The sequence below is a fragment of the Crotalus tigris genome, unplaced genomic scaffold, assembly GCF_016545835.1.
Source record: "Crotalus tigris isolate CLP2741 ecotype Arizona unplaced genomic scaffold, ASM1654583v1 scf7180000024437.13266115, whole genome shotgun sequence".
Lineage (NCBI taxonomy): Eukaryota > Metazoa > Chordata > Lepidosauria > Squamata > Viperidae > Crotalus > Crotalus tigris.
This window is the reverse complement of record NW_024100606.1, coordinates 4,128,224-4,152,182: the sequence shown is the minus strand read 5'-3', so window position 1 is coordinate 4,152,182 and position 23,959 is coordinate 4,128,224. Positions and strand designations below refer to the sequence as shown.

The 23,959-nt window shown below is 39.0% G+C and overlaps 1 protein-coding gene across 8 annotated transcripts in view; it reads right to left on the bottom strand.

Moving 5' to 3' along the window:
• The window catches only part of MEIOC (meiosis specific with coiled-coil domain), a 30,315-nt gene extending 20,588 nt beyond the window's left edge, over positions 1-9,727 (bottom strand). Inside the window, exons 1-4 of one of the 8 annotated variants that reach the window (XM_039331557.1) lie at positions 9,395-9,727; positions 8,206-8,334; positions 2,275-2,435; positions 99-203 (exon numbers count right to left, since the gene is read on the bottom strand). In XM_039331557.1, coding sequence (XP_039187491.1) covers positions 99-203; positions 2,275-2,435; positions 8,206-8,247 — 308 coding nt within the window. In that variant the 5' untranslated portion in view covers positions 8,248-8,334; positions 9,395-9,727. Of the gene's footprint in view, positions 1-98; positions 204-2,274; positions 2,436-8,205; positions 8,335-9,142; positions 9,320-9,394 lie in introns of those variants that run through there. The other 7 variants (XM_039331555.1, XM_039331554.1, XM_039331558.1 and 4 more) reach the window with 7 other exon arrangements.
• Between the last annotated feature and the right edge of the window lie 14,232 nt (positions 9,728-23,959).

Sequence of the window (23,959 nt, the reverse complement as noted above, 5' to 3'; positions counted from 1 at the left end):
TATTAGAAGTAGGTTAACTACTGAAAAAGTGGCTATATATGATGAATGCTGATTACATCTATGTTATAGTGAGCATCTATGTCAAATACAGTACTAACCCTTCAGTAAAATATGGCTGTGATTTATCTTGTTCTTCCAAGATGTTAGACACAAGTCCATATAGGTCTGTTTCACTGCCATAGTCATTTCTTTCTGTTTGAATCCTGAGGACAAATAAAGTATGGTGAATTGTTGCTTATCATCTAAATTCTATTATGTTTAGGCTTTTTAATTGTATAGTCTATACCTGTGGTGGCGAACCTATGGCACGCATGCCACAGGTGGCACACAGAGCCCTCTCTGTGGGTACATGTGCCGTTGCCCCAGTCCTAAGCTATCAACTGGGTTTTATAAAACCTTTTCACTTTAGGCCTCCGCCGCCGTGTGCAAAAAAAAAAAAAAAAAAAGAATCAATCAATCAGTTTCAACTTCTCAGGGAAAAAAAAGATCTTACAAAGTTGGAATTGATTAATTGAACTTTTTAGTCCCATCCAGTCTGCCATTACCACTGCAGCCACACCCACCCAATGGGCCATGCCCACCCAATGGGCCACGCCCACACGGTACCCGACGATACATAAGTGGGTTTTGGTTGAAGTTTGTGCACTCGGTCTCTAAAAGGTTCGCCATCACTGGTCTATACCTATGATATAATGAATAATCCAGAACTACAACTTATTTCTCCAAGTTCCTTCTTACATAGCATAACTTAATTTTTTATATATTTTATTCTGCTAGCTTCCTATCAGGCAACAGCTGATAAAAATGAATTTCACAACCAAACATAATCTAAATGACACATAATTGTACATTAATTCACATTTTAATACCGTACAAGAACTTCTATAATTCAAATATATACAAACTGTTATTGGAGGAAATCTCAAATGATTTAACAATTTGTCAGCCTTGCATTCATCTGATAATATGTAAGCTTTGTATTGATTTGTATTGTAAAAGCCTGCTAAGATGACAGTTGCTCAGCAGTGCAACTTGTGAAATAACAGAGTACTGTATAGTATCTCCATGTTTTATTTCTGCACTTACTTTAATACAGTGGTTCTCAACCTTTTTAATGCCGCAACCCCCAACCGGTCGTAAGTCGAGGACTACTCAACTGGTGCAGCACCATTTGCAGAATGGGACTTTTGGTGGGCTCAGCAGGGCAGAGACAGCCTGGATAATTCCTATTGGCTTTTGAAAGCCAATAGAATTAGACTCTATTCAAGAGAGTCTATTCTATTGGCTTTCAAAACCCAATAGAATAAAAGGGAGTAGCACAGCTAAGGAAAAGGGGAAAAAAATGGTGGACTGCGTTGTTTGGCGACCCCCGTGAAATGGTCGTTCGACCCCAAATGGGGTCCCGACCCACAGGTTGAGAACCACTGCTTTAATAGTTATTCAGAGCAAATACATCCACATTAAAAATATAAAACTGATGTAATTTTCAAAGGCAAAAACAAGTGTCAGAGTTAAATAAAAAAAGCTCCAAGATTCCATGGGTTGGAAAGGCCAAAACCACACCTTTTTATTAATCCCTTTTTATAAGTACAAATAGTAATGCCAGGAAATTTTCCCAAATTCCAAAATTCAGGCCCAGATGATTTTATACACCTCAGACCATCAAAATCATTCCTTAAAGATTTTGCTGCCCTCATTCCCTAAACATTCTCACTAACATCTTTTATAAGTATAAAATGCAAGAGGAGACTTTTTTTTCATCTTCAGCTGACTTCTCAGACTCTGTCATTTAGACTAACAAAATGGTCAGCCACAGTAGAATACAATACAACATAAGGGGATATGGTGAAATATACAGTTCTAATTGTTAAATTTTTCTCTTGCTATTAGAAGAGGAGAGACATTTGGTTTTTATATCTATCACTGTATTTCTGTAAAAGAAAGGGTAGATCAAAGGCAAATATGTTTACAGAATGGAAGAGGATGACATAACATTATTCGGAGCCTTTTAGTTTCTTTTTTGCCGGGTTTCTTTTTTCCTTATCATTCTTTAAAAAACAAAAAACAAAACCCAGAGTTAGTAACAGGAGAGTATTTGAAATTTCATCCATTCTATAAAAGTTAAATATGTGCTATAAATTAGGGGCAAAAATTAAAGTGCTCTGTGTAGATTGTTGCACATTAGAAAAAAATTAGAAAATCCCCAACATAATTCTTTCTTATGCCAGAAAGCAAAACAAATTTCAAAGTTCATTTAATTCTTAAATCATATACCTGCTCTTTACACTAATTTGAGAATTTGAAGGTTGTTTATTATCATCTGCATAAGTGGACCATGGGACATAGAAAAGAGAAGAGTCATTATGGTTTGAATATTCAGAGGTTGTAGAAAATGAAGTACTGTAAGTCTGTCGTAAGTCTACATTCTCTTCATTCTGTATTTTAAAGAAGAAAAAAATATACAAAGCAATATACAAAGCAGTACTTTTCTTCACTTACAATATAAATTTTATAGTTACTTTCCATTATTGAGGTTAAACAGGTTGTAAAAGGGAAAAGAACCATACGGATTGTTTGCCTAATGCTAGGAAGTAATAGATAGATTTCTATAAATGAATGAAGCTATACATTGTTATTCAATTCAATTAACTAATTTCAAGGCAAAATTATTTCATGATCTTACCACGCTATAACTATTCATATTTCAATAGATATTCAATATTTTTTAATTTTATGTTTTTAACAAATGATGTAAAATTAAATTAGTTTTCAAATTAAGCATTGGTAGAAAAAAATTCTCAGAATTGTTCTTATAGTAATTAATATAAGCAAGAAAGAGAAAGTGAAGTACAACTTCCAGAAAATCCAGAGCATATAAAAAATTAAAAAGGCAGTTTATTTGGATTTCACTTGTCAATAAAGCACCAAAAATATAATTAATTCTTTATAATTTATTCTCACAACTAAAAATGAGTTTTATATCATCATATAATGTAAATCCATCCTCAAGCAAAAGTAGTAAACTGGATGTCCAAAGTCTCTTAATATAGGAGTAATAAATATACCAAACATTGGAATAATATATAAGGCACTGCTGCCAGTTAAAAAGGAACACTAACTGCCAGTTAAAAAGGAACACTGCGGTACAGCTACCTATTACTTTTGTGATTAAATCATATGTAACACTGTAGGACTATTTTTTGAAAGTCTAAGCATTTATGTAATTTATTGTATTTTCCAAGATCAGTAAAAAACCAAGGTACCAGCCTTCCTTCAATTGCTGCCTTCAGTGGTAACCAGCCCATTAGACTACTTGATTTCCATCCCAATCATCCCCTCCAGTTTCTCCCAGGTTCTTTCCCTGAAGTCTCATGTCATTTAAATTAGCATACTAAAACTACTATTTTCAAGCACAGTATGTATTTTCTCCTATGTCTGTAGGGTCAGCAGATTCTATAATAAAATAGATAAACAAAAGTAAAACAAATTAAGTCAAGGTGATAGAGAACATCTGTATCTGTATATTTTCCTCTTATTTATTCAGCCTCTATGTTGAGTATATACTGAGGAATGCTGGATTTGAAGGTGAGCATGGTTTTAAAGCTGGAAGAAGAAACATCATTTATTTGCTATGGTGATGACACTATTCTGACAATTAAAAAATGCAAATAATCTGCAGCATCTAATCATGAAAGTCAATGAATATGGTAAAAAAAATCAGATTAAGATTATATGTAAAGAAAATAAAAATTGTAACAACAAATATAGCTACCAGCCTTAGAATTGGCAAGATTCTAAAGTATTGAATATTTTTTTCCTGTTATAAGGAATAGCCCCATAGTGACAGGTGGCAAATAAATTAAACAAACAAACAAATTCTGCATCTTAGGGTGAACCATCAATAGTAACCAAATTAGTAATCAAGAAATATTCTGCAGACAAGCACTTGGTAAAGTAATAATAAAGTTCTTGGCAAAGCTATTTGGATGCCATTTCTGACTATATTCACAAAAATCAAAATGGTGCAGGCAATGGTTTTCCATATGACATTCTATGGAAATGAAAACTGGTATTTGGAGAGGCAAGATAGAAAGGGTACTGGTGTTATTGAATTTAAATGTCAAACAAGTCTGTCCAGTTTTCATTTGAGGAACAAATAAGGCTCAAATTATTATATAAAATGAAGTCCTAGCTTTCTGGAGAATGCTGGAAAAAGTAGAGTAAAAGAGAAGAGGGTGACCAAAAACAAGGTGAGTGGATTCAATTAAACAGTGACAGGTGCACCACAAGAAGGTCAAAGGACCAGGTTGAGAACAGATCAGAAAGAAAATTGTTAAAAATAAAGAGCTAGTCATTAATAGTCAGCATTGACTTAACAAGACATAATGATCATAGTCAGTAGTGAGGGCTGGAAATATTTGGTTTACTCCTGGTAAATAAATACTTGATTACATGCACAATTGTGTTCATTCTGTGAGTGTGTCTAAAGCATGCTCTCAAAATTTCAAAAGTATATAGGTTTAATGATTTAAGCCAGAAGTCCCCAACCTACTGGGCACCAGGGACCAGTTCCGTGGAGAGAGGTTTTTACGCAACCAGAGGGTGCGTGGTTTTGTGTGCTGCCTGCATCATGTGGATGGGGCTTTGCTTGTTTGTGCAGACCTGTTGCTGTCATGCCGCAGCCAGGTACTGGTCCATGGACCAGAGGTTGGGGACCCCTGATTTAAGCTATATTCAGTTTTGGTCAAAAAGCAGAAAAAAACATTAAACTTCCTTAATTTTAAATTTATGTTATACAAGTAAGAAGGCCCAAGAATGATACACCAAAATCAAATAGCTAAATAAAAGCATGAGTATTAGGAATGTACTTGTCCTGAACTTTATTTTTAAAGGGCTTAATTAACTGTAATATCTAACATTTAATAGAAAATGACCATAAAACTTACAAAATTCTTCAATCTCATATTGCTTGGCAAGGCTATTATTGTGAGGGCAATTCAGAAAAAAAACTGTTTATCAATGACAGATACTCGCAGATACAGAACTTTTATTACACAGATTAGAAAACTACAACATTCCGTTACTTTTTGACATAATTGCCATTCAAATTGAGGCTCTTGTCATAACATCTTACAAGTTTTGAAATTCCTTAGTAGTAGTTGCTTGGCACCAAATCTGGACTATGGGGGTATGATCAAAAGCATCCCAACGGAACTGCTTCAAAGGTTCTTGGGTGTGTCTAGCGGTGTGCAGGCAAGAATTATTGTGAAGCAACACATCGGAAATGGTGCCATAGAAAATCCCACCAAATGTAAAGATGCCAAAGGATTATTGCTAGTGAAGTTCATGGAGCGTGGCTCGACTATCAATTCAGAAGTCTATTGTGAAACTTTATGAAAACTCAGATGAGCCATCCATAACAAGCACCAGAGCATGCTGACTTCAGGTGTGGTGTTGGTTCACGATAATGCTCGCCCGCATACCACTAGACACACTCAAGAACTTTTGAAGCAATTCTGTTGGGATGTTTTTGATCACCCCTCCCCATAGCCCAGATTTGGCACCAAGCGACTATTAGGGAATTTCAAACCTTGTAAGACATTATGGCAAGTGCCTCAATTTGAATGGCGATGTCAAAAAGTAATGTAATGTTGTAGTTTTCTAATGTGTATAATAAAAGTTCTGTATCTGCGAGTGTCTGTCATTGATAACCAAACGGAGGTTTATTTCCGAATTGCCCTTGTATATGCAACTATCCCATAGCTATGGTTTTTATAATTGCCCAATGCATAATGCAGCCTTTGACAATGTTGCAGCGTTTTAAAAATCCCCTTTTAGATCTAAATGAATCTCTAGCCCAGTGGTTCTCAACCTTTTTAATGCCACGATCCCCAACCGGTTGTAAGTCGAGCACTACTCAACCGGTCGTAAGTCGAGGACTACTCAATTGGTGCAGCACCGTTTGCAGAATGGGACTTTTGGCGTGCTCAGCAGGGCAGAGACAGCCTGGACAATTCCTATTGGCTTTTGAAGAGAGTCTATTCTATTGGCTTTCAATAGAATAAAAGGGAGTAGCACAGCTAAGGAAAAGGGGGAAAAAATGGCGGACTGCGTTGTTTGGCGACCCCCGTGAAATGGTTGTTCCATCCCAAATGGGGTCCCGACCCACAGGTTGAGAACCCCTGCTCTAGCCAGTTGCTTTAAGAAAATTTAAATCTTGACATGAAATCAATGGACATAAATGGCCCTCCAGATGTAGCTGAATTAGAATTTTCAACAACCTTAATTTGCATGACACTTCATACATTATAATCAGATTTGAAGTTCAGAAATATCTGGCTTCACAGTAGCCAGTTTGCAATTGACTTCCCCTTGATCAACTGATACTCATTCACAGATATATCACTGTAAACAGTCCTCGACCGGAATGGGCCTACTTACCATGGCCAACCCTCTAGGAACAATTCAACAATTCAATTATTTAAAATAATTTAAAAAATTATTTTATTTTTTGTCATTCACATTTTCATTTCCCCTCTTTGACATCCTTTCTTTAATGATTCTATTCCACCATTTCTTTGATATTAGTGTAACTCTTGCAGCAAGTTGTCCCATGGTGAGTTGGCTATGATGAACTGTCCCACAGTGAGTTGCTTAGACCCATCCTCAACTTTGAACAATCACTAAATGAATTGTATAAGTCACAACATACTATTTTTCACAGTTAGAACTGTTGCAGCAGCCTCATGGTCCCATGTTCAAAATTGGGATACCTGGAAACTCGTATGTATTTATGACAGTTGCTGTATCCTAGGGTCATGTGATCACTGTTTACAACCTTCTGACAAGTAAAATCAATGGGAAAGCCAGATTTACTTAACAGCCCTGTTACTAACTTAACAACTGTGGCAAGAAAGGTCATAAAGTGGGGCAAAACTCAATTAACAACTGTCTTGCTTAGCAATGGAAATGCTGGGCTTAATTGTGGTCCTAAATTGAGGACTACCTGTAATACAGTAAATTAATTGTATTATTATGGCCAAAGATCAGAAACATAAAATACAACCAAAAACTGCAATTTCAAACACATCTGAGCTTGAAGTATCAGCTTTCATGGGTCCACTGGATCCTGTGATCTCTTCATCATGCTAAAATATAACAGAACACAATGTGTCCTTAATACATTTTTACTGTTATAACAATGTATTGGAAAGCAGCATATCTATGAATTATGAAGATGAAAGAATAAAAAATTATTCATTGAAAATATTAATTTTGATATAAATACCATACTGGTTTGAAACCAATTTAATCAGGGCTTCAACAAGACTAGATGAGCAATCATTTTGCAAGTCCCAACACTTCACTCTGAGTTCCTGGAACACGTAGTGCAGTGGTATTTTCCATTCAAATGCAGAAACCAATATACTGGGACATACTTGTTCAAGTAGTAAAAATTTGGAGGCTTTTGTTACATTTGTTTTTATTCATAACTATCAAATATATTGCACTGAATTCTCATTTAGTTTTTTTAGAATAACCACACAGAACAAAATATAGAATTAAAAAAGCAAATTAAAATATGTCCTTTGATCCATTCTTCCCTTTATCTCCTGAATCTCACAAGAGACTATATAAATAGACAATCCTTTTTTCTGATACAGAAGTATTGCAAGGATAGCCGGGTAAAAAGAAGTATAACCATATTAAAATATTAACTTATTTGGGGGTATGGGCTGTACATCTATTTTCACTGACCAAGAATCACAGGATGTTGAAATGAATCTTTAGAAACAGTATAGTAGAATATTCAAACCATTACCTTTGCTTAAAGTTTTGAGATAAGATTTTTTAAAGGCATTTGTGTATTAAGCTTAAGAAAATCTTGCTTTTTATTTCTCCCTGAAAATAATAGGAAGTCTATATTTACACTTTACTGCAAAAAATGGCATTGTTTTGCTAAAAAACCCCTGTAAAAACAAGGTATCGGTGTCATGTATGACTGATGAGCTACCCATACATTTTATGAGATTATTCTGATATTACTCCAATACTGAACTCACTCATGAACTATTTCATAATGTATTTTAAATACAAAGTTTATTTTGAAGTCAATATAGTAGAACTATCATACAATGCTTCAATGTGATTACTTCCTAAAATGTTTTTGAAGTAAAATTATCTATTAAAAAAAACTGATTGAACCTGCAATTTGTAGCAATCATAGAAGGAGCTGCAACCTGTCATGATAACGTTATTGAACACATCCGTCAGTCTTCCACTGGATTCTGTACTATTCAAATAACGGCTGGTGCCTCTGAAAGCTAATTTAGGCTGGGATAAAACAATGAAAATAAAAAGACAAACAATTAACTCACATCTAAATTGTTTGCTTTACACTTAAAAAAATGGTCAGTACATTTTTATGTGCTGACTTTCTGAGAATCAGCCTATTAAAAATATTGCTCTCCATTTTTTTTACATTAAAGAATTATGTACACAAAACATTTGGAAAGAATTGCACAAGAGTATCTGCATTTCCAATATGGATGAATTCTGAGTCAAAATTTTTCTGAGTTTTAAAACCCACAGATTTGATTAGTTAGCAAAATGAATAGCTAAAGTCCAGATTTTTATTCAGATACCCACATATAACTGTAAATATAAATGAGCCAAACCAAAGGAACATTTTAGATTCCTCCATTGAGAACAGTTGGCCCATGTGGAAAAATGTGACTGGAAAACACTTCATTCCATTTGCTAAATGCAGGATTATATTGATGTGTAATTAAGGATCACACCCTTGCTTCATAGTGATGGTTGGTTTTACAACTTCTGACTGTCAATTTCCAAGTTCCTATGTTTCCCCTTGCACATCCCGTTTATTTTCCTTAGCTACATTTCCAATCCTTAAAAATCTGCTAGCCTCCACTTTAAAACTCTTCTAAATCCTCTAGTTTGTATTTTTCCTCTTGCCCTTCATCAATTCCTCTTCATTATACTGCCTTTCAATTCCACAGACGTCCCTTCTCCCGCCTGCCCTTTACCTGACCCCTCCGCTTCTGCTTCATACCTCAGCGTACCATTCTATTGTTCACCATTCTTCCCCTGCTGCTCACCCCCATTCCCCCCACCCCCTCACCTCCATCCCTTTCCCTACACAGCTTTAAGAATGCCTCTCACTCCCTTCCTTCAGGGAAACCTGGGGACAAAGAGAGACGTCGTGGAATCCCCGCCATGCCCAAGGAAGCCGAGAGCGTCTCTCACAGCAGCCGGGGGAATGAAAACAACCGTTACCACACCTGACAGACTGGGGGCAGGGAGGGGGCGGGGAAGAGAAGGAAGCGACTTCCCAAGGGATCACCCCCCCACACACACACACATACACACACACCTCGCTCAGGCCTCCCCACAATTGGATGCCGCAGAGAAAAAGACGACCAATAAGAAGCGGCAATTCCCCCTCCCCCTCTCATATCCTTCCTTCCCTAGCAGCTTCCTCGGCGGACAGCCACAGGGATAGGAAGCTCAGGGATGTCACTGGAGGGCCCCTCTAAGTTTTATCTTCTCTTCTGTTGAGCTCATGCCTGTAAGAGGGGGCTATTATCGTCAGTGCTCCTCCAGAGAACCAATCAGATAGCTGGACACCACATCAACTTTGCCCAAATTTGGCCCCCTGGAACATTGCGCTTCTTTTATTATCGGTAGTGGTATTCCCGTTCTTTCTCCCCGCCCACTAATCTTAGTGGGCAGGAACTTCTGGCATGCAGTTGGATGAACTTCCTCCTACCCAATGAGAAGCCGGTAAATGATATTAATTACCCGGAGATAAGCCAAGGCAGTTGAAATAAATTTTAACTTTTTTTTCTTCTCACACAAATTCAACTTAAAGCAAAACAAAACGCGAGGGCTAGAAAGGAATAAAAATCAGATGTTAATATGTTGCATTTAAAACTGGAGGGGGGGGAAGGCATTCCTCTCGCTCAGGCATGCTTAATTTCTCTATTTCCCCTGAGGGGGAAAAGAACTTGGAAAAGGGGAAGAGGGAATAGACCAGTGGTGGGATTCAGCTAGTTCGCATCAGATCGGCAGAACCGGTTTCTAAGTGGCATTCACACAGAGAAGCGGTTGTTCACATATTTGAATCCCACCACTGGAATAAACCATGATTTATAGTGGGAAATGTAGTATTCTGGTCTCAACTGATACTAATTATCAGTCATGGAAAGCAAATCATAATTAAGGGTATAGTGGGGTCCCAGTGAGACCCAAAATGTTACAATTTAAATAGAAAGATTGGATTCCAACATTCCATTAAGTTATGGTTTGCTTAACCAAAACTTACTAACATTTGGCTATGTTCACACGTACTTAGCCATGATTTGTACATTCAATAACTGGGTTCCTAAAACAGACTAAGCGTAAACCAAACACTCAGAAGCTATATTTGCAATATAGAAAGTAGTAATAATGGAAAGTATTTGATGAAAATTTAAAATACAGAATTTTTCATTTTGCTTTATTCTGAAATAATATTACTTAAATATTCATATATCATATTCATATATCATATTTCTAGCCATATTTCAGTCAAAATATTTTTTTAAAAAAAGTTTGGACATAAAAATGGCTATTATTCTGATTCTGCTTAGCATTTGAAATCATCCCAAAGTTATCTAGGTGCTCCCTTATGATTTGTGGAACCCAGTTTTAAAACTTGGGGAAATTCACATTATGAATCCAGATGGATCAAAATGGTCCTAGAAGCAAAAACATATCCTTAGGCTTTTCTTTTAATTTTTTGTCCATTTTTTCTCAAGTAGTTCTAGCCTTCATTAGGAGCTGGCTAATTGTATCTATTTTTGTTATATAAAAAAACCTTGTGCAGTTCTAAAGTTGGATTTTAAATGAGACTCAATGTTAGGGTTAGCTAACTGCCCCAAATCCTTTCTTCTTCACAGAATTTTGCAGAATATTTTGCATAAGATTAAACATTACACTAACCTGAACTGCACACTCGTGTGACAACAAAATGATTTTACAACAAAAAAATAGTTAAAATCTGAATTCAAAAATTAAACATACATTAAATATTTTAAAAATAGGAATCTTGATCAGCAATAATTCCTAAGAATACAGTTGAACTTTCCAGAGAAGTATTTTCCTTAGGGCCACAAAAGAATAGATTGTATCTTTTCCCAATTTTATCTCATTCCCCCCAAGTCTGCTACATGGAATGATTTTCTAATTTTTATTTTCCCAGCAATTTTATCCAGAGTATCAACTTGCTCTGCAAAGTAAGGCATTGCATAGCAAGCAACAGATTTAAAACCTAGGATGTGGAGGAATATACTTTATGCAGGGCTTTTCAACCTTTTCACCCACTGTACCACTTTTAGGATATGGCAACATCCAAGTACCACCAGTCACCTAGCAAGGTGTCAAAAACTTGATGATACCCCCCCCAAAAGGAAAAAAGTGATAAAGTACAGGTAGTCCTCGACTTATAACAGTTCGCTTAGTGACTGTTCGAAGTTACAATGGCACTGAAAAAAGTACCCCCCCAAGCCACAACCGAGCAAGACGCCTGCCCGCCTGATGGCGCTCTTCTTCCTGTCCGAGGTTTTCATTGTTGTGAGCATTTCTGTTGAGGATTGGCAGCGGGGATGGGGTAGGGGGGTGTTTGGTTTTTATTCCCCCTGTCTGCTGGGTGATTGCAGCAGGTTTTGGTCACTTCACATGACCCTGGAAGACTGACCGTCATAAATATGAATCAGTTGCCAAGTATCTGAATGTAAATCACAAGACCCTGGAGATGCTGCAACATTCCAGCTGATTGGCACTTCTTCTGGGCTCAGCAGATGCGCCAGGAGCAGTGCCGAGCTCAGCTGGAGCCTGGCGCTGATCTTGGCATATCCACTGAGCCCTGACAGCCCCAAAGAAGTGCTGATCCAGGTGCTTCCACTGAGCCCTGACAGTCCCGAAGAAGCGCTGATCCTGGCACTTCCGCTGAGCCCTGACAGCCCTGCAGCTCCAGCCGTCTCTCGCTCAGGCTTGTGCGGTGCTGCCATCAGTTTAGCTCATTCCCCTTCCCCGCTACCACTTTTCTAGGATGGTCACGTACCACCTGCCAGGTGCCAATGCACCACAGGTGGTACCCGTACCACTGGTTGAAAAGCCCTGCTTTACTGGATCAACTGGGATTGCTTAGGATCAGTTGTATATAAGCATGAGTTTGGAAGTAAATTACCATATGTTGAAAACATGTATAATAGCAATGATTCATCATTACAAAAGGAAATGGGTGTCATAATATGAGTGAAGTGGGATGGGATGGTAGGTCAAAAGCTCTGTGAAGAGTTCATTATGCCACTGTAATTTCTGTCTTGGCATTTTACTGTCAGTAGATCAAGAGAGCCAGTTTGGTGTAGTGGTTAAAGCAGCTGCTAGAAACCAGGTGACTGTGAAGTCTAATCCCACTTTGAGCACAAAGCCAGCTGAGAGACCTGGGGTGAGTTACTGAGCTCTAGGAAGGAGGCAGTGGCAAACCACTTCTGAAAAACCTTGTCAAGTAAACAGCAGGGACTTGTTTAGGCAATCTTGGAGAATTGCATATAATTCAACAGAAAGGAAAAAAGGTTGACTGATCCAATTGATCTTGAAAAAATTAAGCAAGGTCTGTTGATCCTGAGATGGGAAACTAAAAAAAAAAGAGATGCTCTGAATCTCAAACATAATCCCTTTTCTCTCAATTCCAGTAATAGCAGATGGTTTAATTCTCTTTCTCCTTACTCTTACTCTCCAGAATTTTTGCTTTGCTGTGAATTTGTTTTATAGCTCCAGATACTTGTTTTACAGAGTTTTCCATCTTCTTAATCTCTTCTTTCATCCGGTGTTTCATCTTTACAAGTTTTTCATCCATTCAGCTGTTCCAGTTTTAAAGTAGCTTTTTTTTTTTTTTGCCTTCTCCCAACACAATTGCTATATGAATGAACTCCAATGCTTCACTGATGATATTGGTGCTAATAAGATCCACCCAATTCCAAATGACTATTTGATGCTGTTATAGTCTGCTTCTCGTCCTGTACTCTCCCCTTCTGGACCTTATAGCCTTGATTGCCAGAAAGACCAGTCTCTGGCTTCTGCAGAGGCATCTGCCTGCATATTGCCTATTTGCTGCTTAGAAAAACCACCATGTTGGTATCTTATATAGTACTGGACTCTAAAACAAAAAAACATGTTTAGTGTTCTTTTGAAAGAGTACCAAATCTGGGGGGTGGGAATATTGGCAGCTTCATCAATTTAAACCTGATAAGGGAGGTGGGTTCTGCTAGTTGTATGTTGCTGATTCAATCCCAAATGAATGCGTTACAACTTTCCATTGGTTCTGGGAACTGATTTCTTACAGCTGCCAATTTTACTGTTTTGGAAAATACCACTTTGCCCACTTTATCAGGTATTTCTTATTATGCCATTCATTCATTCATTCATTCATTCATTCATTCATTCGGATAATTTAGATAACTGCCTATCTACAGAACACCATGTGATGAACAAAATATAAACCCAATATAGTAAAAATAATAATACTAATGTTGACGCCCCAATAAAACTCATATTCACTGACCAACTACCCCATTTAACTGTATCAACATCCTGACCCGTGCCATAGGAAAAAGCCAGGTCTATGATGCTTTCTTGAAGACCAACCATATGTCTGTTCTATAAAGCAGGTACCATGGCAGAAAAGTCACATTTCTAAACCCTACTAGAGACATTCCTTCACTGAAGAAACAGAGAAAATGCTCACCTTTCTGGATCTAATAGGATGAGCAGAAACTATCTAAGTAAGTGGTCTCACAAGTAACCTAACTCCATGCCATTTAAGGATAACTAACATTTTGAACTGCACCTGAAAACATACTTGGACTTTATTTAGCAGTGGTGTTACGTTAGTGGGTACATCCTTGTGTACCGACTAATGCCCATGCTATTGTACTCTAGACCTGCTGCAGCTTCTGAATGCTCTTCAAGAGCAGCCCCATGTAGAATGCATTGCAATACTCCAACTAGGAAGTACTAAAGTATAAGCAATATCCCCCAGTCCAGGAAAGGATACATCTTCTTGTGCTCCATCGGCTGCCAGCAGAGCTAGCAGCAGAATCAGATAAGGGGGAGGGGGAGGGGAAGCCTGGGTCAACTTGGGAGCCTTTGGAAGGCTCTGATGAGAAATCAGAGGCATATGCAGAGCCGGGGCCATCTGTCTGCGCCAGGCAGAGAGGCAGCTGTCTTCGGGGCCTGAGATGAGTGAGGAGGAGGAACAGATGGGGCCTGTCCCAGATGCATGTATGCGCAGAGTGGAGAGGAAAGCAATGGTAGGCAATAAGCCAGCACTCAGGGAAAAGAAGACGTAGACAGTAGCCAGCCCCTCCATGGCTGGGAAGTAAATAGTAGTGAATTTGCCTTAGCCGGTGTGAACAGAGACTGTTTCTGCTTGGCTTAATTCTTGAAAGATTTTCTATCTGGAGGGCTCAAGTGAACAGAGACTGTTCTTTCCCTGTGTCAGACTTTCCTTTGTGACTCTTTATTTTTGATTTCATCTAACCAACGTGAACCAAGATTGTTCCTGCCCTGTTTTAATAAAAGGGGTTTGTTTTACTCATGAGTAAGTGGTTTCTCATTACTTGTGAAGGCTGGGTCAGAACAATTTTTCTGTGACCCTCTACTAATATGGAGTAGCTACATGTAGAGAATGCCCAGCTCACCCAACAGGTGGCATTACTGTCAGCGTAGGTTGCTAAGCTTCAAGCTAATGCTGCTCCACAACCCCATCAGAAATGCCCAGTAGTGGTGCCAGATAAATTGGATGGTAATCAATCCCTTCCCTACTGACCTGGATAAAATGGGGTTTATGATCAGCCTTCTCTCAGGTGCGGCAGCTTGGTGGGCCACACCCCTGCTTGTCCGGCCTAGTCTGTTGTTGGATGATTTGTGACCTTCTTCAGCTCATGTATAAGGACCCAATCAAAATGCAGACTGCTACTTGACAGCTGAAAGCTCTGATGCAGGCTGACACCCCTTACAGGAATACATCAGCAAGTTTAGCTGCTGAGTCAAGATTTGGCCTGGAATGAAGCTGCTATCATGGATGCTTTCCAGGATGGCTTGTTGAAAGAAATGTTGAATGAGTTGGTCCACGTCAATGTCGCCCTGACCCTCAATGCATTGGTCCATCTCTGCTTATGGATTGATGCTTGACTGCAGTGGTGGAGTCACTGTGCCTGCCCAGAGTCCCAGGTAGTTCCAGCCATACACGAGAACCAGGCTACGCAGGAAAAGCCAATGGAAATAGGTGCTGCCAGACCCCACCTTTCAGTGGTGGAGAAGAATAGATGATGTTCAGGAGGGTTGTGTCTATAATGTGGGGAACCTGGGCATACGGCTGCCTCTTGCGCCAAGAAGTGACGAGGAGTATTGTCTAATGGTTCTGCCCCACTAAAACTAAATAATCTGTCAGGGAATGCCCCGAGCCCGACCTGGGTCAGGTCTCCACCAACAGAGATCGATACCCATCAGACACTTCACTCGGACCCCCATGGCACTTGATTCTGGCAGCATATTTGATTCTACCTGGTAGGCCAGAGAGGATCCTGGTATACAGTTTGGTCGATTCCGGGGCAACCACTAACTTTATGGATGCTGTATGGGTGGCCAAATGAGCTGTTCCTCAGTGCCCAGTGGCCCCACCTGTGCTAGTGGACACCACTGGTGGCTGGTTGCTTGTCAGGGCTGATAAGGCTGCCACACAACCATTGCGTATGGCCATCAGCTCTCATAAAGAAGCCATTCAATTTTATATCACCTCTGACCTGCATTTCCCAGTGGTCTTGGCTTAGCTCCAGACACATAATCCTCAGATTTGCTGGTCCCAGAACTTTGTCATCGTCCCGAGTTTACAATGTGTGAACCACGCCTTACAAGTCTGTTCAGGACAGTTCTGAGTCCCCCGGGGTTTCTCTGCCATCTGAACTGGCAGATTTCGCAGATGTCTTCAGTGAGAAAGAGGCAGATCAATTGCTCCCACACAGGCCATACAACTGCCCCATAGGACTTGATCCCTGACATGCCTCTCCCAGTGGGGTGTTTGTACTCCATGTCTGACCCCAAGTAGGCCATGTTATGGGACTTCCTGGAAAAAAATCTGGCTCAGGGCTTTATCTGGCCCTCATCTTCGCCATTGGCCATGCCGGTGCTGTTCGTGAAAAAGAAATTAGGGAAACTGAAGCTCTGTTGTGACTATCGCAAACTGAATGCCATTACCATGTGCAACAGATATCCTCTGTCCCTCATTTCCGAACTTCTGGAACTGCTCCAGGAGGCCAAAGTCTTTACCAAATTGGACTTGAGGAGAGCCTACAATCTAGTCAGAATCCGGCCCGGTGATGTGGATGGAAGACAGTGTTTGGTATCTGGTATGGCCACTTCGAGTACATTGTCATGCCATTTGGACTGACCAATGCCCCCACTATCTTACAGCATTTCATGAACAATATATTCCGAGACCTGTTGGATCAGTTTGTCATGATCTATCTGATTGACATTCTAATCTACTCCCCTTCATGGAAGAGTCATCATCAGCATCTATGCCTGGTCTTGCAATGGCTCTGGGAGTATCAATTGTATGCCAAACTAGAGAAATGCCAATTTTATCAATCAACCATTGACTTCCTGGGACATCACATTTCTCCTGTGGGCATTGCTATGAAACCAAGCAAGGTCAAATCCCTGCATAGTTTGCAACCCCCACATTGAGCGACTCCTTGGGTTTGCCAACTACTATAGGACTTTCATCCCCGGCTTTGCTTCCCTGACTGCGCCCCTCACTCAGCTTCTTCAGAAGAAGACCCCATTTCAATGGAGCACCCCAGAGCAACAAGGCCTTGAAGCAAGCCTTTATACAGGAATTACTTTGAATAAATGATTGAGGTCTTGATCTAAGTCCTTTTCAGAATCTGGATTCCTGACTGCATAATATTTGGAAATCAGCCATGTAGCCCTACCACAGACAGTAGATGTGTCTAATATCCATTACTTTACTTTAAACCTAGAAATAGAGTTCTTCTACTGAAGATTACTAGAAATTTTGCTTCCTTCCTTTAAAGCCTTTATTTGCCACTCCAGATGTACATATACAAGTTAGTTACAATTGCACAATATACCATATTTCTCCATGTATAAGATGCTATTTTTTCCTGCAAACACCCTGTTCAAAAATCAGGTGAGTCTTATACAAGTTCAGTGTCTTATACACAAAAAAATAATGGTAACTTCCGCAGCCCAGGACATGCCTGTGTGGTTCTTTACATGCTGCTGCCATGCCACCTGGTGCAGGAGGATATCGCTGGCCCAAGATGCCGCCTGGATGGGGAGAAAGCCGGCCCAAGATGCCGCCTGGTGCTGCAGTGTCGCGTTGCCCCAAGGATGCCACTGGTCCTACTAAAGCCACCTTCTATGACCCATTTTTCATCGGCACAGCTTGGGCTGAAGCCACAAGAGGCCCCAGGAAGCCGCCTCAGTACAGTGATTGATGGCCGAGGGGGTGGGTGAGACTAAGCCAGCAGAGCGCCATCTGATTGGAGGAAGTCGCCTCCCTTATGTGATGACATGCCATTTGTTTTACTGCCACTAAAGATGTGGTTTGTTTAATTAAAATGTTGATTTCTGAATTTTTGTTTAGAAAATTGGGGGCCGTCTTATACAAGAATGCATCTTATAGACAGAAAAAAACACTATATTAATTTTTGTCTTCCAGGCCTCTCTTTCCCAAGATACAGATGTCTTGGGAGCAACAAAGATGATTAGGGGACTGGAAACTAAAACATATGAAGAATGATTGCAGGAATTGGGTATGTCTGTCTAATGAAAAGAAGGCCTAGTGGTGACATGATAGCAAGTCTTTCAATAACTAAGGGGCTGTTACAAAGAAGCACTTCTCCAAAGCACTTGAAGGCAGGACAAGAAGCAATGGATGGAAATTAATCAAGGAGATATCCAACCCAGAAATAAAGGAAAATTTCCTGACAGTTTGAAAAATTAATTAGTGGAATGGCTTGCCTTCAAAAGTTATCAGTGTTCCATTATTGGAGACTTAAGAAGAGACTGGACAGCCATTGGGTTGGACTAAAAGACCTCAAAGTTTCCTTCCAATTCATTTATCCTATTTTTCTATTAAGATTGAGCATTGGGTTTAAAAATGTATCCCAGTAGCGAGTTCTAATTCATATAACCACTATCTGAAATATGGACATCTGCAATAAATATTCTCCTTCTTTTCTGTCACAGAATTGCACTTTAATGAAAGGTTATTTCACAACTTTGTCTGACCACTTTTCTGATCCAGGTGTCAAAAAGTCTGCAACATATTGCTTTCTGTCCTTTTTTTTCCATTACAAATGTTCTTCACATCATTTTCTGCTCCTTCCAGTGGCTATTAGTGTCCCAAACCCAGACACCACATATGTAATAAATTATAATTTTCATGCACCATTGAAAATAACACTGTTAACGCATGTGAACAAGTATTATAACAAAACTGGGAGTTCAGGTCAGAAGAAGCAATGCTTGGTTACATGTAAAATAAGAAATGATATCTCATAGTTCTAGTATAGTGTTTTTCTCAACTTCAGCAATTTTACGATGCTGGCTGGGGACTTTTGGGAGTTAAAATCCATATATTTAACATTGCTGAGGTTGAAAAACACTGCATTTGAAAATCACCATTTTTGTGGTAGGCCTATGAAGATTGAACAGAATGTACTCCACATATAGAGAAGCAATGCACCTGCAGAAGCTGGAACTGGATATGTTAAGCTATATTGTGCTAGGCCAGTGGCCCCCAACCTTTTGGAAACCAAGGACTGGTTCCATAGAGAGAGATGTCTCTATGGACTGGAGGGGTGTGGTTTCATATGCTGCTTGCATCCCGCAAATGGAGCTTTGCTTCTTTGCGCAGCCCAGTTTCTGGCATGCCATGGACCGGTGCTAGTCCACAGACCGGGGGTTAGGGACCCCTGTGTTAAGCCACTTAATCACTAGCTCCTGGCAATCCAGAATTACAGAAGCACATAAATCAGAATGAATAACAAATTCAAACTAATTTATCTGATTATTCAATCATTAAATAATTGTGTTTTAAATGACATCTTATCTATCTGTATGGGCTTCCTTCACATTTGTGTGATATTTTAATTAATAAGACTTTCTTGATGAAGATTTATCATGCTTCCACAACATTTTTAGTTGTTGTTCTTTTAGCAATTCTGTAATTCCTTGCATCAGGGTGGATTCGGGGTAACTGAATGGAGCTCAAGAGGTTATTGGCTGGATATCCTTCCTGATACCTATTGATGATGATGATGATGATGATGATGATGATGATGATGACGATAATAGTAGTAATAGTAGTAAAGTTGGAAGGTCATCTTCCACAACATACTACCTTTCATAAATATGTTCTCGCTATCTAGGAATCATGAAAGCTGAAACTGCTTAATTTTTTCTTAGTAGCAGGAATTAATCCTAGCATAGAAGAGTTGTTCTGTTTGCGGCTAAGCTCTAAGAATTCTAGTTCAGACTTTATATTCAGAAGTAGTTTCATTCTCCCTAGTGGAAAGACTGATCTTGAAAGCACAACATAAACAGCTTTCCACAAGGCAGAATAAATCTGCTCCTGCCACGAACATTTAAATGCCTTAGGCTAGCCTGAGTAGTATGTATATTCAGGACCACAGGATAGGGGAGAGTTTATATGTTTGTTTTTATTAATGGGCTACTGGACTTCATTCCAATTCTGGGCAGTGTACATCATGAGACAAATTAAAATAGAATATTGCAGAAATTATACAAAACAAACGTTCATAAGAAAACCACTTAATCCACCAAAGTAAGAAGTTTGCCAATTACTCTAGCCCAGTGATGGCGAACCTATGGCATGAGTGCCAAAGGCGGCACTCAGAGCGCTCTCTGTGGGTACGCGTGCCGTTGTCCCAGTCCTAGGTCTTCATCTGGGTTTTATAAAATCTTTTCGCTTTAGGCCTCAGCCGCCGGTTGCGAAAAAAAAAAGGTTCAATCAGTCAATTTCAACTTCTCACGGGGAAAAAAAAGATCTTGCAAAGTTGGAATTGATTGATTGCACTTTTTAGTCCCACCCAGCCTGCTGTTACCACCACAGCTACACCCACCCAATGAGCCACGCCCATCTGGCACCCAACAATACATAAATGGGTTTTGGATTGCAGTTTGGGCACTCGGTCTCTAAAAGGTTCGCCATCACTGCTCTAGTCCAAGGACTGGACAAAAAAGTCAGATTTTAAGGACACATTTAAACAGGGTCAGGATGGACACCATAGGAATCTTTGGGAAAACATCATTCTGGCATAACTAAGTGTTGTAGCAGAAAAGTCTTGCTTCCGGGTCCCATTAGGTGACACTATTTAATCAATGGGATCCAAATAATGTTGATTCATCCTGATTGTATAGGACAGGGAGGAAAAAGAGAGAAGGAAGAAGAGGCTGAATCTAATCAGTAACATCCAAAGTCCCCCCCCCTTTTTTTTTTAGTCATCAAGTTTTTGACACTTTGCTACCTGGTGGTACTTGAATATTGTCATGTCCTAAAAGTGGTACAGTCTGTGAAAAAGGTTGAAAAGATGATTTCACCCAGAAGCTGACTGGTAACCCCTGGAGCTCACAAAGCAATAACATTATATTAGCATTATTAATATGCTAATATGGGAGTGATGGCGAATGAAGAATACTCATGTTTCTGGAACAGCTCTTTATTGTGCTTATTTCAAACTCCAACAACAACAAGCAAGGGCGGCTTCCGGTGGATTTGCGCTGGCGATGGCGGCTACTTTGTAGCCATCCTCCTGAGAAAGTGTTAAAACCGCTAAGAACAGCAGGCATCAGCTGTTCTGCGGTTCAGAACCTCCTTCCCGGGCAAAGGGAGGGAGGGGAGTATCATCTGAATAGTGGTAGAGCCTCTGAAACCCCCCAAGGAATTTTTTTTGGGGGGTGAAAAGAGTGCTCCCACGGAGTTCAGATTGCCTCTGCTTCTCAGCTGTCTTTGTCTCTAGGGACAAAGCGAGACGCCGCTCCCACCTCCGCGATTATAGAGATCTGGTGAGTTATTTTAAAAGCGGACAGAGCTGAATAAAGGATTTTATTTTTTTTATTTTATTTGGACTTTTAGTTTAAAGATTTATTTTTATTCCCTTTTTTTTTTTTTTGCTGAAAGGGAAAGTAAAATGGCGATCGGCAGGGTTTTTTTTTTTTAAGTGACCGGAATGGAACGGAACAGATTTGATTACTTATAATGATTTTTTGAAAGTGGATTTGGGTTTTAAGAGGACTATTTTCCCTTTTTGTTTAACCCCCTTTTTTCTTTACTTTTTTAAGGGATTTTTTTTTGTATCTTTTGTATTTTTTTCTTAAGAAGGAGGAAAGGAGAAATAAATTTTTGAAAATGGCTTCAAAGCGTCAAGCAACTTCTACAGTACCGAAGGTGGCTTCTTCTCCTGCGATACTACCAGCACAACAACCTAAACCTATACCACCATCTTCTCCCCCTCTGCAACCAATAACGGTAAAAGATATGCAAGATATAATGGGAAATGTTATATCTCAAATCAGAGGTGAAATGAAAGAGCTTTTAGTGGAGAATAATAGTATTTTGAGACAAGATATAGTTTTGGCTTTAAAAGGACTTACTTCTGTGGTTGAAAAATTGGATTCTCGACTTGAAGAAGTCGCAGACAAGGTGGAGGTTTTGGAGGAAAAGTTTGAAGGAATGGAGAAAAAGGTGGAAATTTCACAAGATGAAATTGTTATGTCCCAATATAGAGAGATGGAGTTTGCTTTAAGAATCAGGGGCTTGAGAGAGGACATGCAACAAGACCTGAGAGAGATGGTAGTGAATGATTTTGCTGTGATCTTGGACAGAGAAAAAGAGGAAATATCTAGAGAAACTGAAAAAATATTTAGAGTTAATTCCTGGGTTGCAAAGCAAAGAAACCTGCCAAGAGATGTGGTAATTTACTTTGGGAAAAGATCTCTGCGCAATGAAATTATACAAGCTTTTTATAACAAGAGGTTTCAGATTGCTGCACAAGATGTTATAATTTTAAAGAAGATCCCATCTAAAATTTTAAGAAGAAGAAAAGAGTTTGCTTTTCTGGCTGATGAACTTAAAAAAAGGCAAATGCCATTCAGATGGGATATTCCAACTGGAATAGTGGTGAGCCTTGCGGGGACACGTTATAGACTTAATACTCTTTTTAAAGCAAATGAGTTTTATACTTCGGTCCTAGGAGCATGCTCATCACCACCTATAATGCTTAAAGTCTTTGACGGGAAGGAGGTTGAACAGCAGTCTGAAGAAGCTGTGTTGATGAAAGCTGGAAAATCACAGGCTGAGTGGTTTCAACAAGTTGAGATGAAATAGCAAAGAATGACTCAGGCAGCGCATAGACGTAAGGAAAAGGAACAACAGAAGAAAGATATCAAAGAAGTTTTACAAGAATCTGCTTCTGAGCCTGTGGGAGGAGCAAGACCTAAGAGATCTTCGGTACAATCTTCAATGGCAGATCTTCAAGCAGTCTTCTCCAGGCTTTTGGATGAGGGAGATGGTAAAGCTCCTGACATGGAATGCTAATGGCCTTAATTCCCCTCAAAAGAGAAAGAAAATATTTCACTATTTGAAGCAACATAATAATGACATTATTTGTCTGCAGGAAATGCATATTATCTCTAAGGATCAAAAATATTTAGTTAATGCTCGATTGGGATCTCATTTTGTATCTTCTGCTCTTGGGAAGAAAGGGGGTGTAGTTATTTATGTTAAGCAAAATTTATCAGCTTGTTTAGTAGATTCTGATCCTCAAGGGAGATATGTTATGATTGAAGTGGGATTGTATGGTAAGAAAATACTTATAGTAGGTTTGTATGCACCAAACCAACAACAGGAACAATTTTATAGGTTGTTGCATCAAAAATTGATTTTATTGGATTACAGATCTGTTATATTGATGGGAGATTGGAATGGAGTTTTAGACACATGTAGAGACAAAAAAGGACTTTCTACTTCTTTTAAACAGGCTAAATTACCTAAGGCTTTTTTTGATTTGAAAGAGAACTGGGAGTTGCGAGACTATTGGCGAGAACACAATCTGGAAGAGAGAGACTTCACTTTCTTTTCGGATAGACATCAATCTTTTTCAAGAATTGACTTTTTTTTATTACAACGGATTTATACTTTAGAGTAAAGAATGTAAAGATATTCCCAAGGACATTGACAGATCATAGTCCAGTATGGATGGAATTGGTTATTGAAAAAGAGGAGAGAAGATCTTGGAGGTTGAATGAAAATTTGTTTAGGCAAGAAATGAATGTTCAGAAACTTAAAGAGCATTTAAAGGAATATTTTGTTTTAAATATGCATAAGGGTACTTCAATGTCAATGGTATGGGATGCAGGTAAAGCTTATATGCATGGGGTTTTGATGCAAATGAATAAGATTCATAGACAGAAACAGGTGCAGAAATGTAAGGAGTTGGAAGATAAGATTAAATTAAAAGAAAAGGTTTTAATTTTGAACCCTACAGATGAGAAGATTAAGGAATCTATAAAATTGCTTAAATCACAATTTAATATGTTAATGGCAGATCAGACTGCAATTAACTTACTGTACATGAAACATAACACATTTTGTAATGCTAATAAGCCAGGGAGATGGCTAGCCTATCAATTGCGAAAGAAACAGAAGTTGAGAATTATAGACAAAATAAATTATAAAGGTAAATTGGTATTTCAGAAGGACTTGATTAAGAAATCTTTTTTAGATTATTATAAAAAATTATATATGGGTAGGAAAGTACAGGCTTTAGATATAGGTAAATAT